At 39.9% G+C, this 18,125-nt stretch overlaps 1 protein-coding gene across 1 annotated transcript; it reads left to right on the forward strand.

Moving 5' to 3' along the window:
- Positions 1–1,371: 1,371 nt before the first annotated feature.
- LOC138907629 (uncharacterized) lies at positions 1,372–4,881 on the forward strand. The gene is made up of 4 exons (XM_070198232.1): positions 1,372–1,809; positions 2,069–2,231; positions 2,760–2,932; positions 4,687–4,881. Exons 1-4 carry the CDS (start codon positions 1,372–1,374, stop codon positions 4,879–4,881), a joined length of 969 nt encoding a protein of 322 aa, XP_070054333.1.
- Positions 4,882–18,125: the final 13,244 nt, after the last annotated feature.

Below are 18,125 nucleotides of genomic sequence, written 5' to 3' on the forward strand. Positions count from 1 at the left end.
TTGTCGACCACATCTATAATTAGGATGCTACATGGGCATTTAAGAATAATACCCTTGTTTCATGTTCTTGATCGTGCGATAAAGCTGGTTGTAAGATTGTTCCTCCTTTAACTCTTGCGTTGCTCTAATTTTCAGTACATGGCACCTAAGAAGAAGGCAAGAACTGGCCAAAGAGCCAATGTCACCCCAAGAGTTGAAGTTGATCCTATAATTGATGATGCGGGTGAGCACCCGAGGGGTGAGGATATTCCCCCACTTATTACGCTACCTGATTCTACCAAAACTGATCAGACCGCACCTGTCCCTACATCTACAGAAGGTGCAATGGTTCCTCCAGTTGATATACCAGTTCCACCTCCAGCTCCAGCTTTCGATTCTAGTGTCTCTGATGTTGATCTTAGGGGAGCCATACAAATGTTGACACAGATAATAGCTTCTCATGCCCAGAGATCGAGTGTTGGGCCTACTTCTTCCAGTCATCCAGGTGAATCTGCTAGTTCCAGGGTCAACAAGTTTCTTTATTTAGATCCTCCAGTATTTGCGGGTACCGATCCCGAGGATGACCCCCAGGACTTCATTGATGAGATGCATAAGACTCTTTGGGTTATGCATGCTACAAAAACAGAGGTAATGGAGTTGGCATCCTACCGCCTAAAAGGGGTGGCCTATTCTTGGTTTGATTTTTGGGAGGAATCCCTTTGAGAGGGAAGCTTTCCGGCAAGGTGGGGCGAGTTCACAGATGCCTTTATGGATCATTTCTTTCCTGCCGAAACTAAGGCAGCCCGTGCCGCTGAGTTTGAAAGCCTGAAGCAGGGTAGTATGAATGTGTGGGAGAATCATATGGAGTTTGCGCGCCTATCCAAGTATGCTATTCACATATTGCCCACTATGAAGGCTAGAGTACGCCGGTTTGTACAGGGCCTTAGCCCCTTGGTTATTAATGAGGCCGCTACAGCTGCCTTGAATTACGATATGAACTATGGTAAGATGGTGGCATTTGCTCAAGCCACAGCGACCCGCAAATTGAAGAATAGAATGGAGCGTCAGAGTAGCAGCAAGGCCCGATCTGCGGGCAACATTGGTGGCTCTTCTGGTGGTGGTGGTGGTAGGTCGGCATTCATGGGAGGGTCATCAGGACCATCCCAATCATTCGCCCAGTCTTCGATGGGTGCACAGTCATCTGGACCCAGTTAGGGCAACAGGGGACCCCATCAGAAGGGTCGGCCCGACAGAAGGTTTCAGCAGTGGAGGCTTCCATGCCCTAAGTGTGGGAGGATGCACTTTGGGTCCTGCTTCATGGACATACCAGTATGCTATGGGTGTGGTATGAGGGGTCACATTCAGTGGGATTTCCACTCGTCCTGCCAAAACATGGGCAGAGGTGTGGCACAGCCAGCTAATTCTGCAGCTACTACATCCACGACACCTCCAGCTCAAGGCACCCCAGCACCCGCAGGGCGTGGTGCAGATAGGGATGGTGCACAGAATTTTGGAGGACCCAGCAGATTTTATGCTATGCGGAGATGTCGGGAATCAGAGGCTTCTCCAGATGTTGTCACAGGTATATTGTCTGTCCAATCGCCTGATGTATATGCTCTTATTGATCCAGGTTCCACTTTGTCATATATTACTCCTTATATTGCTATGGAATTTGGGATAGAACCAGAACAGCTTCATGAGTCGTTCTCTGTATCTACTGCAGTTGGTAAGTTTATTTTGGCCATGCGAGTTTATAGAGATTGTGTTGTCACGTTGCATGGTCGGGATACCATGGCCGATCTTACTGAATTGAAAATTGTCGATTTTGATGTGATAATGGGGATGGAGTGGCTTTATTCTTGTTTTTCCAAGCTTGATTGCCGAACCAGAACTGTTAGGTTCAAATTTCCAAACGAGCCAGTTATTGAGTGGAAGGGTGATGATGTAGTGCCAAAGGGTAGGTTTATTTCTTACCTTAAGGCCACAAAAATGATCAACAAGTGTTGTACTTACCATATGGTCCAGGTTACGGACACCGATGCTAAGGCACCTACGCTTGAGTTTGTGCCTGTTGTGAATGAATTTCCAGGTAGTCTTTCCGGATGAACTCCCTGGGATCCCACCAGACAGGGAGATTGATTTTGGGATTGATGTGATGTCAGACATGCATCCTATATCTATTCCACCCTACAGAATAGCACCGACGGAATTGAAGGAGCTAAAGGAACAATTAAGAGATTTGTTAGAAAAGGGTTTTATCCGGCCGAGTGTGTCGCCTTGGGGCGCACCAGTCCTTTTTGTAAGGAAGAAAGATGGGTCACTGAGAATGTGTATTGACTATCGGCAGCTTAACAAGGTCACAATCAAGAATAAGTACCCACTGACAAGGATAGACGACTTGTTTGACCAATTGCAAGGTGTCAAGTACTTCTCCAAGATTGATTTAAGATCCGGGTATCACCAATTGAATATCAGGGAGCGGGATATTTCGAAAACAGCTTTTAGGACCTGGTATGGGCATTTTGAGTTTCTAGTGATGCCTTTTGGGCTAACAGATGCCCCAGCAACCTTTATGGATCTTATGAATCGAGTTTTTAAGCCATTCCTCGACTCTTTTGTGATAGTGTTTATTGACGATATTCTTGTATATTCACGAAGTCGAGAAGACCATGCTGATCATCTCAAGGCAGTTATGCAAACCCTATATCAACACCAGTTATATGCAAACTTTTGAAAGTTTGAATTTTGGCTTGAATCGGTCATATTCTTGGGTCATGTAGTTTCTAGTGAGGGAATTAAGGTTGATCCTCAGAAAATTTCAGCTGTGAAGAATTGGCCGAGGCCTACAACTCCAACAAAGATTCACAGTTTCTTAGGCCTAGCTGGATATAATAGAAAGTTTGTGGAGGGGTTTTCTACTCTTGCTTCTCCATTGACTAAATTGACGCAGAAGGTAATTAAGTTCCAATGGTCAGATGCTTGTGAAAAGAGTCCGGTAATTGAAAGCAAGAATGACTACAGTACCGGTGTTGACTCTACAAGAGGGTATAGATGGATTTGTGGTATATTGTGATGCTTCAAGAATCGGGTTTGGGTGTTTATTAATGCAACATGGCAAGGCTATAGCTTATGCTTCTAGGCAACTCAAGAACCATGAAAAGAACTATCTAACACATGATTTAAAACTTGCGGCGGTGGTGTTTGCATTGAAAATTTGGCATCATTATTTATATAGGGTCCATGTGGATATGTTCACGGACCATAAGAGCCTTCAATATATTTTCAAGCAGAAGGAATTGAATCTGAGGCAGAGAAGATGGCTTGAGTTACTTAAGGACTACGACATTGATTTCTATATCATCCGGGAAAGGCCAATGTTGTGGGAGATGCTCTTAGACGAAAATCCATGGGTAGTTTGGCTCACTTGGAGGCATATCAAAGGCCATTGGCCAAGGAAGTTCACCGATTGGCTAGTTTGGGAGTTCATCTTGCGGACTCTAGTGAAGGAGGGGTAATTGTGCAAAATAGGTCTCAATCATCGCTTGTTGTGGAAGTCAAAGAGAAGCAATACAACGATACATTGTTGGTGCAATTGAAAGAGGGGATTCATAAACATAGGACCATGGCCTTTTTTCTTGGCATGGATGATGGTACACTAAGGTACCAAGGGCGACTATGTGTTCCAAATGTGGATGGTCTCCGGGAAAGAATTATGACTGAAGCTCACACTTCTAGGTATTCCGTGCGCCCAGGTTCTACGAATATGTATCATGATCTTAAGTAAGTCTAGTGGTGAAGTGTACAAATTGTCAGCAAGTGAAGGCCGAACACCAAATGCCCGGTGGGTTGGCACAAAACATAGAAATTCCAATGTGGAAGTGGGAAATGATTAATATGGATTTTGTGGTAAGATTACCACGCACTCCACGAAGTTTGACTCAATTTGGGTGATTGTGGATCGGCTCACGAAATCAGCACACTTTTTGCCGGTTAAGGCTACCGACACAGCGGAATAATATGCTCAGTTGTATATGAAAGAAATTGTCAGGTTGCATGGCACTCCAGTTTCCATCATATCTGATTGGGGAGCTCAATTCACTACTAATTTTTGGAAGAAATTTCAGCGAGGTTTCGGTACTCAGGTGAATCTTAGTACAACTTTTTACCCGTACACTGACGGGAAGGCCGAGAAGACTATTCAGACGCTTGAGGATATGTTGCGTGCTTGCATTCTAGACTTCAAAGGTAGTTGGGATGATCATTTACCACTCATAGAATTTGCCTACAACAATAGCTATCATGCTAGCATACAAATGGCACCGTTCGAGGCTTTATATGGTAGGAGATGTAGATCTCCCATTGGGTGGTTCGAAATTGGGAAAGCAGAGTTGATAGGGCCATACCTTGTACATCGGGCTATGGAAAAAGTTAAAATCATTAAGGAGCGGTTGAAGACTGCTCAGAATCATCAGAAGTCCTATTCGGATGTTCGTCATAGGGATCTGGAGTTCAAAGAAGATGATTGGGTATTCTTGAAGGTTTCCCATGAAGGGTGTAATGCGAATTGTTAAGAAAGGTAAATTGAGTCTGAGGTATGTCGGACCGTACATAATCATTCAGAGGATCGGTGAGGTGGCGTACAAGCTTGAGCTATAACCTGAGATGTCATTAGTGCACCCGGTATTCCATGTGTCTATCTTGAAGAAGGTAGTTGGAGATCCATCAGCTATTGTACTGGTTGAGACCATTGAGGTTAATGAAGAACTGTCATATGGAGAAATTCCAGTTTTCATTCTTGATAGGCAAGTCCGAAAGTTGAGGAATAAAGAAATTGCCTCTATGAAGGTGTTGTGGCGAAACCAGCAAGTTGAAGAGCCTACTTGGAGGCCTAGGAAGAAATGAAAAAGAAGTATCATTACTTGTTTGTATAAACTATGGGACCTTTTTATAAGACTGTCGCCTATGAATTGTTGTATTATTTGTTCAACTATTGTAAAGGTGCTTATTTCTAAATATATTTGCTTGTGAGGCCACAGTTGATGTTGTTTTGTGTTATGTTACGTCGTTGGATTATGTATATGTTGTTAGGATGTGTTTCTGGGACTCTTCTGACAGGTGGATAGGCCCAGTTACAGGGGAAACTCTGGCTAAATTTTTGGAAATTTAGGGAGTTAGTCAAATTTGGGGCTGCTAGTGTGTGGTATGAAAACAGAGTCACATAAGATGCTAATAACAGATTTTGACCCTCATTCGAGGACGAATGATCCTAAGTGGGGGAGAATGTAAGGCCCCGTAAAATTTTGCAAAAAAAATAAAAATAATGCTTCATGGTGCCGAATTGGTTTTACGTGTTGAGGGATAAAGGAAAATGTTTGGTAGAAAAATGAGTTTCTACGGTCCATTATGCGACCGCAGAATCACTGTGCAGACCGCATAATGGACGCAGAGTGAGGCAGGAGAGGTGTAATTTTGGATGCCATTCTGCGGTCGACTATGCGACCGCAGAACTATTATGCAGTTCATTATGCAATCGTAGAACAGGTCTGCGGGCCGCATAGTGACCGCAGACCTAGGCAGATTATTTGCCAGCTTTATACACCAATTATAAAACCGATATGCGGTCCACATATCAGTTATGCGATCGCAGACCTTGTTCGGGAGCTCCATTTTTGGGTTTTTAAAACCCGACCCTACTTCGTTAAATACACGATTTGGGCCATTTTTGAGATAAAATCTGATATTTTAGAGCGAGAGAGAGTGCCCTAGAGTGAGAAGGTATTCTTCAATTCTTGCTCAAATTTTGAAAGATTAAGAAGGGAAACTCACTAGGTCTTCATCATAGAGGTAGGATTCTACACCCTAACTCCTAATTTCAAAAATATCTGAAAATGGGTAATTAACAAGATAATATTTGGGCATGAGAGTTGTTTATTTTACATGCATGTGATATCAAGGGGTGTAGGAAGATTGTTGAACTAAGCATAGTAAATATTGGGTTGTGGGGTGATGGAATCCTCCATAAAAGGGACCTTGAAACCTTATGCACACCTAGTGTTTGATAAAATGCTCAAATGAGCTAGAACCATGACCATCTTCCTAATTTTGGTTAAATTTGTTATATTTCTAAAATAGATTGAAGTTGCTAAGAATTCCGGAACATTTTAGAGTTTGAGGAAGCTCCATTGAGGTATGTTGGCTAAACCCTTCTTTAAGAATTGGAATTCCCATTATCCTTGTAAGTTTCAAGATGTTGATTACAAATCGAGTATTCCCATAAGTTTTTTGATAAAGATATATGTTCAATTCGTGTTTCAAATTCTCTTGTCATATTGCATTATAATTTCAAGTCGTGATATATCCACATCGAATAGTACTATGGATTGTATATCCACATGTTATAATTTCAAGTCGTGATATATGTGAAAGTTATTATGCCAAGTTGTGTAGAGATTGTGATTGTGATACACCTCCACCGGCATATATTGGGGTGAGGCGGCATGACCGCTTTGTGTAGGGATTATGGTATTGTGGGACTGCTACCTCCACCCGCATACATTGGGGTGAGGCGGTACGACCGCTTTGTGTATAGTTTTGGTATTGTTGTGGCACCACCACATACATACAATACCATATGGGTGGTGGTGCCACAACAATACCAAAACTATACACAAAGCGGTCGTACCGCCTCACCCCAATGTGTGGGGGTAGAGGTGCAGTCCCACATTACCATAATCCCTACACAAAGCGGTCATGCCGCCTCACCCCAATATATGCGGGCAGAGGTGTATCACAATCACAATCTCTACACAACTTGGCATAATAACTTTCACATATATCACGACTTGAAATTATAACATGTGGATGCACAATTCATTGTTTGGAACACATCCTCAATTTATAATGCAATATAATAAGAGCATTTGAAACACGAATTGAACATATATCTTTATCACAAAACTTATCGGAATACTCGATTTGTAATCAACATCTTGGAACTTATAAGGATAGTGGGAATTCCAATTCTTAAAGAAAGGTTTAGCCAACATACCTCAATGGAGCTTCCTCAAACTCTAAAATGTTCCGAAATTCTTATCAACTTCTATCTATTTTAGAAATATAACAAATTGAACCAAAATTACTAAGATGATAATGGTTCTAGCTCATTTGAGCATTTTATCAAACACTAGGTGTGCATAAGGTTTCAAGGTCCCTTTTATGGAGCATTCCATCATCTCACAACCCAATCTTTACTATGCTTAGTTCAACTATCTTCCTACACTCCTTGATATCACATGCATGTAAAATAAACAACTCTCACACCCAAATATTATCTTGCTAATTACACATTTTCAGATAATTTCGAAATTAGGGGTTAGGGTATAGAATCTTACCTCTATGATGAAGACCTAGTGAGTTTCCTTTCTTAATCTTCCAAAATTTGAGCAAGAATTGAAGAACACCTTCTCACTCTAGGGCACCCTCTCTCACTCTAAAATATCAGATTTTAGCTCAAAAATAGCCCAAAGCGTGTATTTAACGAAGTAGGGTCGGGTTTTAAAAACCCAAAAATGGAGCTTCGGAACAAGGTCTGCGATCGCATTCCGCATATCGGTCGCATAAATGGTGTCCAAAGCTGGAAAAAAATCTACCTAGGTCTGCGGTCACTATGCGACCCGCAGACCTGTTCTGCAGTCGTATAATGAACCGCATAATAGTTCTGTGGTATAGTCGACCGCAGAATAGAATTCAAAATTACACCTCTCCTGCCTCACTCTGCATCCATTATGCGGTCCACACAGTTATTCTGCAGTCGCCTAATGGACCGCAGAAACACATTTTTCTGCCAAACATTTTCCTTTATCCCTCAGTGCATTGTTCATCCAAAAAAGTCCGAGCCGTGGCGAGCTTGCGAGCCGTGAAGAATTTCTATAATCCTCAACACGTAAAACCAATTCGGCACCAAGAAACATTATTTTCTTTTTGCAAAATTTTACGAGGCCTTACATTCTCCCCTACATAGGATCATTCGTCCTCGAATGAGGGTCAAAATCTGTTATTAGCATCTTATGAGACTCGGTTTTCATACCCACACTAGCAGCCCCTAACTCCCTAAATTTCCAAATATTTTGCCAGAGTTTCCCCTGTAACTGGGCCTATCCACCTGTCAGAGAGCCCCAGAAACATATCCTAACAACATATACATAATCCAACGACGTAACATAACACAAAACAACATCAATTGTGGCCTCACAAGCAATATATTTAGAAATAAGCACCTTTACAATAATTGAACAAATAATACAAGAATCCATAGGCGACGGTCTTATAAAAAGGTCCCATAGTTTATACAAACAAGTAAGGATACTTCTTTTTCATTTCTTCCTCGGCCTCCCAAGTAGCCTCTTCAACTTGCTGGTTTCGCCACAACACTTTCACAGAGGCAATTTCTTTATTCCTCAACTTTCGGACTTGCGTATCAAGAATGGCAACTGGAATTTCTTCATATGACACTTCTTCATGAACCTCAATGGTCTCAACCGGTACAATAGCTGAAAGATTTCCAACTACCTTCTTCAACATAGACACATGGAATACCGGGTACAGTAATGACATCTCAGGTGGTAGCTCAAGCTTGTACGCTACCTCACCGATCCTCTGAATGATTCTACACGGTCCGACATACCTCAGAATTAATTTCCCTTTCTTACCAAATCGCATTACACCCTTCATGGGGAAAACCTTCAAGAATACCCAATCATCTTCTTTGAACTCTAGATCCCTATAACGAATATCCCAATAGGACTTCTGACGACTCTGAGAAGTCTTCAAATGCTCCTTAATGATTTTAACTTTTTCCATAGCCTAATGTACAAGGTCTGGCCCTATCAACTCTGCTTCCCCAATTTCGAACAACCCAATGGGAGATCTATATCTCCTACCATATAAAGCCTCGAACGGTGCCATTTGTATGCTAGCGTGATAGCTATTGTTGTAGGCAAATTCTATGAGAGGTAAATGATTATCCCAACTAACTTTGAAGTCTAGAACGCAAGCACGCAACATATCCTCAAGCGTCTGAATAGTCCTCTCTGCCTGCCCCTCAGTCTGAGTACCCAAACCTTGCTCAAATTTCTTCCAAAAGTTAGCAGTGAATTGAGATCCCCGGTAAGATATGATGGAAACTGGAGTGCCATGCAACCTGACAATTTCTTTGATATACAACTGAGCATACTGTTACGCTGTGTCGGTAGCCTTAACCGGCAAAAAGTGTGCTGATTTTGTGAGCCGATCCACAATCACCCAAATTGAGCCAAACTTGCGTGGAGTGCGTGATAATCCTACCACAAAATCCTCAAATTGAGCCAAACTTGCCACGAAGAATTTCTATAATCCTCAACACATAAATCCAATTCGGTACCACGAAACATTATTTTCTTTTTGCAAAATTTTACGGGGCCTAACAATAACATGGACCGACAAGGCTGTCATGAAGCTATATATGAGGTATGAGCTGACAAGCTGTCATGAGAGACTATACAACAAAAATCAGCCGACAAGGCAATCCGAACTATACATGAGTCGTCACCTGTGTACCAACCTCTAAAGGAACATAAGCACTGCAACAATGCCGGAACAGGGCCCCGACATACCCATAATGTCTATAATACAAGTGCATACCAAGACAACGGCAAGCCTAGAGAAGGGTTCTCGCCAATAACCGTTGAACTGGGTAGCCTACTGTGGCGGGGGAGATGCGTCTACATGTCTATCAGCACCTACAGCACGACATGAAGCATCCACAAATAATAGGAACGTCAGTACGAATAGAGAACCGAGCATGTAAGGCAGGAAAGCATAAATAAGAACAATAATGTAAGTAGGGATAGAGAATATCCAACTCGTAACATCTGAGTGCCTCTAAGGGGGACTGACATGAAATACATGAAGCGTCCACAAATAATAGGGACGTCAGTACGAATAGAGTACCGAGCATTTAAGGTAGGAAAGCATAAATAAGAACAATAATGTAAGCAGGGATAGAGAATATCCAATTCGTAACATCTGAGTGCCTCAAAGGGGGACTGACATGAAATTCATGATACTATATATATATATATATATATATATATATATATATATATATATATATATATATATATATATATACATACATACATATATATATATATACACATATACTTTTAAAAACATAGGAATTTGTGGGCATCATCATCATCATATCGTACCCGACCATAATAGGCTCGGTAAAAACATACTCGGCCAGGTGGAGCTCGGTAAAACCCAACTGATCAGTGGTTTCACAATAGGTTTCATACCCAGCCAACTATAGCGCGGCTCAGTAGAGTAAAATAGGTACATATATATAATGCATGCTAGACTCATTGGAATCACATTCTGAACCTTTCGGAGTGGCGTAAGGTCGGTAACCTCCGTACACGTTATTAGGACTAACTCTTCATCGTGGATCTTATAGGAATCAAGAAGTACCAACAACATTGATAACATAATAATAAGAGAAGTAACATCAACATCAATCGTTCCATAAGAAGGGAAACAATGTAAGTACTGCTAGCTTCTAAAAGTCGAGTATCTTTGGAAGCTCGTTCATTACATTATGTATAATCGGAGTCGTGCAAAAGAAGGAAAGGGATAGCCTCACATACCTTGTATATACTTCCAAACCTCAAGCTATGTGAATGTCACGACTCCTTAGTCTACAATAAGTGAAATGATAGTATCGTTATCGTTTAAGCGCCGTAACTATTATATATCGACCGCAACTTATTTTACGATGAAACAGACAACACCTCCCCTATTTATATGACTTCCCACAAGTTAAACAAATCACCAAAAAGCCCAAACAACATTAATAATAATCATATTATCCCTCCCAAAGCAGTCCACAAATAAACAACATTACTATCAAGCCTTTCGATAGATATCTTACACGTTCTAGCTTCAACGACTTAGCCGCAACTTGGATAATCTTAAATACATATAGAGTAAGAGGTTACTTACCTTTAACCAGATTTAACAACTCCAATTTGACCTTACTTCACCACAAAATATCCTTCCAATGCTGCCACAAGAACAATAAAGCAAAACTAGTAATCAATTCGGGTTTTTCGGCACTAGAATCACTTTGGAAGACTTGAAATTACCTAGTATTTATATTAAAAACTTGAGAGAGTATTTTATAGAATTTAAACCAACTTAAAACAATCTCCCACACGAGCTGGAACCACACAAAACTCAATAACATCAAGAAGAACAAGAAACTTACTAGCGCCACGGGATTCCCGACACTTTGTTCGTGTTGTTTTCCCTTTTTATGGGTCTTTGATCATGAGAGAACCTTGATAGAGAGTTTTTAGGTGTCTAGGGTCTGAAGAGATTAAAAAGGAATGAGTTAAAATGGTCTTAATGCATCTCATATACATCAATATATCTCAATCGCATATGTGGGTCCCACAGAGAGCTGCTAGTGCAGTCTCGTAAAAATGCGAATATTACTCTACTCCAATGTTGTATTGACGAAAAGTTTAATTCATTATAAACTAGACTCATAGATCTTCAACGGTCTTATGAATGTAAGTTGCGACAACTTTTGTCGACTTTTGTTTCATAACTCGTTTGACTTCAAGACTTATGATACGGATATTATATGATTCAAATACCTTAAAACACGACCGCCTGAGAATATTAAGCACCTCTAGTTTTACCTGAAAATATGGGTTACAACATCCTTGATTCTTTTAACTTCTAATACTTCTTAACCACTCTTATACAACCTTGTATCATTTAAGACCAATAGGATTAACTTCTTATCATCTCAAAGATAATCTCTTCTCGAATTTACGTCAATGAACTTACAGCGTGATCTAACGTACGCGAATATGGGTTGTAACACCGGATTTGGATTTGGAGGTTCCTAGGTTGTTTAGGCTTGAATTGGAAAAATTTGAAAAGTTGAAGGTTTGGAAGGTTGATAAGTTTGACTAAGGGTTGACTTTGTTGATATCAGATTCAAATTATGGTTCCGAGAGTTGGTATAGGTTCATTGGGTCCTTTGGTACTTGCATGCAAAATTTGAGGTCATTCCGAGTTGATTTGACATGGTTCGGCATGAGTTTTAGAAATTAAAAGTTCATTAGTTCATTAGAATTGAATTGAGGTGCGATTCGTTATTTTGATGTTGTTTGGTGTGATTTGAGGCCTCGTGTAGGTTTGTGTTATGTTTTGGGATTGGTTTGTATGATAGGACTAGGTCCTGTGGGCCTCGGGTGTATTTCAGATAGGCTACAAGCCATTTCCTCATGTTTTGGATTGCTGATGACTGATATATGGTTTTCTTCATGGCGATCACGATAATGGAGTCGCGTGCATAGGGTAATTTTGGTGGCAGACATTTTGTTCTTCGCGGTCATGAAAAGACGACCGCGTTCGCGAAGATTGGGAGGCTGTTGCCTTCGCGATCACTAGTTAGATGCCGCGATCATGTAGAAGGGAATGTCTGGAAGGGGCATCAGATAATTGGACTACACGTTCGCGAGTGAGGCATCGCGTACTTGTAGGTACTATGGAGTTGGTCACCGCGTTTCGTTGATACCCAATTTTTTCCTCAAATTTTATAAAGTGCTTCATATACTTCCAAAATATCATTTTGGACTATTATCCAACTTATAGGGTCATATAAGTAATTGCTATAATTTTTAAAGCTTTAAATTGATTTCTTGCATTTTTATTATTCAAATATTTATTAATTATCCCTCCAAATTTTTTTGGGGTGATTTAATCATCCAAATTTATTAGTTATACCCACATGCATGTTTTATAATATATTACTTTATTTTATATAATTATATTTGCATTTTTCATTATTATTTACAATATTTGCAGTAACAACCCATACTTTTCAATTAATTAAATTTATTGTTTTATTTGGGTCAGAATAACATTTTATATTTAAATAAACTTCGGTTATTATTTTTAAAATACTAAGTTGCATAAATAGTATTTTTATATTAATTTAGCTATTTTATTAATTTGGTTTTCCTTTAATTTCATTTGTTTAAAATCTGGCCCAAACTAGGCCAATTTCCGGACAAAATTACCGGCCCAAACACCTCAAAACCCTTGGCCTAATCCCCCCAGCCCAAACCAAAAGACCCCTTTAATTCCTTCCCGGTCAGGACCCAACTGACCCGCCCCATCTCTCTCTTTAAAATCACAGCCATTGATCTCTCAAGATAAACGACTCATAATACTTCCCCCTTTCTTCTTATAACCGCATAAACCCAAACCCTAACCCATTTTTTCCAACCGGCCGCCCTTATACACCCTCATCTTCTTCTTCTCCCTTGAGAAATCCAAGCCGCCGCCTCCCAAATCCCCTCTGAATCCGGCTAATTTATGGAATCCTTTCACGATCTGCTTATCTTATTTACACTACCCCGTTATTACTCACACGCTCGTGGTATTACTTAGTACTTACCCAATTTTGGCAAGTACCACCTCTCCGAATCAAGTGCAATCTTCCTCAATCTTCGAGATTCAGATGGTAATCCATCTATATACACTGACAGCAAGGTCTTATGTGTCCAATTCACCGGGATTCTTGGCTAAATTGTATCTTCCTGTCAAATTAGGGTTCATCCGATTTTTACCTATTCCTATTTGGAATGGGTTATGCATGTGATTCTTTCCTTATTTTTATGTTGTGATCGGTATTTTCCTTTCCTGTGTTAAACAAATTGAGCACTATATAAAACCTTCCCCTAATTCCGCTAAAACGGACAGAAAAATCATTACTACTCCCTCACTTACTCACTCACCTTATTCTGAAACATTGGCTCTTGGGAACTCTGATGCACTGAGTTTAGGGTTCTATTGCTCTCTTTGCTATTGTAGTACAACTGGGACTGTTCTTATTTTCTTGTTTGTTCATCTGCAACTCGTAAGTCTCTTTGGCAACAACAATTTCATTCTCATTCGTTGTATTATGTGTTTTGTGTATTCTTGTCTCTGAAACTTCTATGAAGCAATTATCTACTATGCCACATTTCTTGTAACATTGCTTGCTCTAAGGTCTTCTTGTGTCTTGATACTAAACTTGCCCGAATTGTAGTTATGAGAAGTATTTATCACATGTGCTAGCATAAATGATTTCTGGTTCTCCTAAACTTGTTTAGTCAATTGTGTTATGCTGATACTTGATGTTAATCCTGAGTTTGCCTCTCTGCCTTGTTCTGGATTGTTATGACAACCTAGGAAGTATTCTGCTAAGTCATTCATGCCTAACCTGCTATCTTTCTTGGGTTCTATTATTCGTTCTGACCGGTTCTCATGCAATTTGTGATTCTGTTGTGTGTTTGTTGACTTGATCAATTATGTATTCTTCAGTACCAGTTAAAACCTTTAGAGTAAACCTTACAACTAGCCTTTCCCCTTTATGTGGCCAGGCCAACTATTACTAGATTTGATGCCTGTTTGTCTTACTTTAGAAAATTGACATATCTCTTATATTGTGACTAATGTTTAACATGCTAAAGTTCCCCCTACTCAATTAAGTGATTACTCGATCATGAACTTGTTCTGCTAGGATGTTTTCACTAGCTTTTCAAGTTAAGGCTCTGCTTTGTTTGCTCTTTGTCTATGATTTTTCTATACACTCATCTAAGGTCCTTTAGGCTGACCCTGAATCATGCTTCCTCTTGAAACTCTTTGAAATAGTTTACTATCCTATGATGGTCAACCCTGTCACTTTTGAACCTTGTTTCTGGAATCAAAAGCATAAACTTGTCTCGTATATATCTTGTGTGCCTTTCAATTTAGCATGATCATGTATATGCCATGGTTAGAGCTATTGTTAGCTACCGCTTTAAGAATTAAGTGTTTAAGTTGTTTAGCCAAGTCTATGAGTATTATGTCACCTGTATGACAATTTTGGCATCCATTTGGGTAATTAAGTCATTAGTTGGGCCTAGTGTTGGGCCATGCATATTGGGTTTGAGCACTGAACTCAGGTTACCTTGGTAAGCCAATGTTTGGGTCTGCTATTATGCGAGGATTAAGACCATTGAAGGCCTAGGGATGTTCCTGGGTTATTTTTGTATTGGGCCTGTAATTACTTCATCGGGCTTGTATTTTTATTCAATATGTAATCTGATATCTTGTATTATTTCTCCATGGGCCTATAATTACTTGTAATAACAAACAGTGGGGGATTAGTGAAAACCGGGGGGCTGGGATATTCTATTCTTTACATGAATGGGTAGAAAACATGTCTATAGGGCTTTAATTTGTTTATTTGCTCGCCATGCCCCGCTTTGGGAATTATCTGTACCATGTGTTGCTTTGCTTGACTATTCACTTTAGAAACATGACTTAGGGTTAATACAATGTCTTAACTTGCAAATGTTAGAAAGCATGTCTATAGGAATTAAAACAGGACTTATTAATTGCTCATTGTTACACCTAGATACCATGTTTAATAGGATATCAACGCAATAACTGAAATTGCATACTCTGATGCTTTATCTTAATTGTGTAAACAACATGGCTATAGGATTTCGATTCAAATAATCAACAATGCTATTACCACTATCTTCTTACCACATAGTCTATCTAGAGAGCATGCCTATAGGGACAAAAATGAGTAACTCTGCGCCTTTAATAACTTCACTACCTAGATACAAATCGCGTAGAGATCATGTCTATAGGGTGCTGTCACTCGCCTAGAAATCATGCCTATGGGATCATTAATAGAATCATATATTAAAATTAGTCATTTTTGTCAAGACAATCTACCTAGAAATATTGCCTATAGGACTTTATGTCAACTTTTGAATCGTTCAATCACATAGAAATCATGCCTATAGGTCTTGAACAACTTAATATACCTTGACTCCAAGCCTTCCTATCTACTGTTGCCTGCCTAATAATCCGAATGTCACTCATAATTGTCCGCCTACTTGAAAAACGTGAATTTGTGTCTATATGAGGAGGTGAACTTGAGCCTTTGGTGTTGATTATGTGTAGTTCTATTTGTTTTTGACTACGTGCTTAGTTTTTTCATTTTGATTAGCCTAAGGAAAGTCTATAACTACGAAATTAGTAGGTCCAAAGCCTCCTAGACGATAGGCATGGGACGGGTAAAGCACACATAAGGCACGATTTAGAATTGAACTAGAACGCTTTTAGGTAAGCAACTTCAAGATAGTAACTGGGTAGCAGGAGATGATCGTCTGTGCCCGCTGAATAATATGAGCAACCCTTACACTTAAGGGAGTTTAAGTATTATTTATATTATAAGGGGCGATCCTTTAGCCTAAAAGACTTAGGACCCCCTATATTCTATTTATACACCTATTTGTGCAAACTTAGATCAAACTAGGATATATCTTGTAATATTCAAAGGTTGTACCAATTATAACCCATTTCTTTCACGTATGCGGTCTCCCCAATATCTGTTTCATCTTGTAATTAGATATTTTGGACTCCTTGTTACAATTTACATGATCACATAGGATGACTATAGTTCAATAATCCCCACATAGCATAAATTCGGACGGGACCCACAGTTGTGGACCTCGAAGAGTGCCTAACACCTTCTCTTTGAGGTAATTTGAGCCCTTACCCGATCTTTGGTGACACGGACTAGCTAAAACATAATTATTTGAAAATAGGTGCCCTAACGCACCTCAAAATCGTTAGGTGGCGACTCTCCTATTTTATACACATTTAAAAGAGTTGTCACACGTCGAAATCCACTTTCGCGAGAAAACGGGGCGCGACAGCATGGCGACTCTTCTGGGGACATACTTAGGCTCTTACTATAAAGAATTATTGCTTGTGTGGATTGGTGAGTTATTTGACTTCTTTCATGTACATCCCTCTTCCTACCCCCTTATTTCCTTGAAATTTCTATACCATGGATCTCCCATCTCTATCTTCTTTATTTGCTTCATCTAATTACGTTTCTCGATTTTTTTGTGAACTATGCTAACTTCTTCCCTTTGTCTTTTCCTTTTCCCTTTAGTTCTCTTGTTTATTTTATCGCATTATTTAATACTCGTATGTGCTTTCACCATGGAAAATATTTGGCTACATGTTATTATTTCTGCATAAGCACGCTTTCAACATCATGCTCAACTGGTGCTTATTATCAACGTAGCAGATATTGATGAGTGTCCGCACTTTCCTTAAAATACCCTTTTTAAATCGAAAAGTCTTATTAGCGGTAGACTAGTCGATCAGTGGTGCAGTCGACGGTCTCGTACCTTTTTCTCTCATGTCTTCCGCTTGAGAGTATCAGTCTAGACCCTCTTAGAAACCCCACTCTAATTTAAAATGTACATAAATCATGTTAAAACCTAGTATGGATTAATATGTCAACGACGCATTAATCCGCTTAGATAAGCCTTGTCCAAAGTCCAAAGGGATTTTCACAATCCCAAAGGAAACAATCATGTTATGTGCGTTACTTGGAGAAAACGTGCCAACATGTTGACCATTATTGCGTAAATAATCGAATATGGAGGAGGAAAGGGCTAACCTTTTATTTAATTCCACAAAATGAGGCACGAAATTCCCAAGTTTGGCATGGTCCAGAATATCCCACCTCTGCTGATTGATTGGTGGAATGACCTTGCGCCATGTGACAGAAACCATGTAAGGAGAGTATTGGGTAATTTACAGTCATTGCTGAACATCCGACCAAACAGAGAATTAATTGAGGAAGCCACTATGTTTTGGGATGAAAAGACAGTTGTCTTCCGGTTCGGCAATATAGAGATGACTCCTCTTTTAGAAGAAAATTGGGGTTTCGCCATACACCCATGGGATAGTCCGGTGTTGGTAACAAATAATTGCACCGCATGCAGTTTTCTGAAGATACTTGGATTCAAAAAGATTGACGAGTTGGGTTGCTTAAAGAAATCCTATATTCCTTTCGAGTTTCTCTATGAACGGTATGTACACAACAAATCATACTGTTTGCATCATGAAGAATTGGCTATCACCTCTTTGGGATGGGTTCGTCATCGAGTTTATGTCTTTATAGTCTACTTTCTGGGTCTGATAATTTTCCCAATGCAAGGAGGGAAAATTCACACTCATTTGGC

The sequence above is a fragment of the Nicotiana tomentosiformis genome, chromosome 3 (assembly GCF_000390325.3).
Source record: "Nicotiana tomentosiformis chromosome 3, ASM39032v3, whole genome shotgun sequence".
In the NCBI taxonomy this organism is placed as follows: domain Eukaryota; kingdom Viridiplantae; phylum Streptophyta; class Magnoliopsida; order Solanales; family Solanaceae; genus Nicotiana; species Nicotiana tomentosiformis.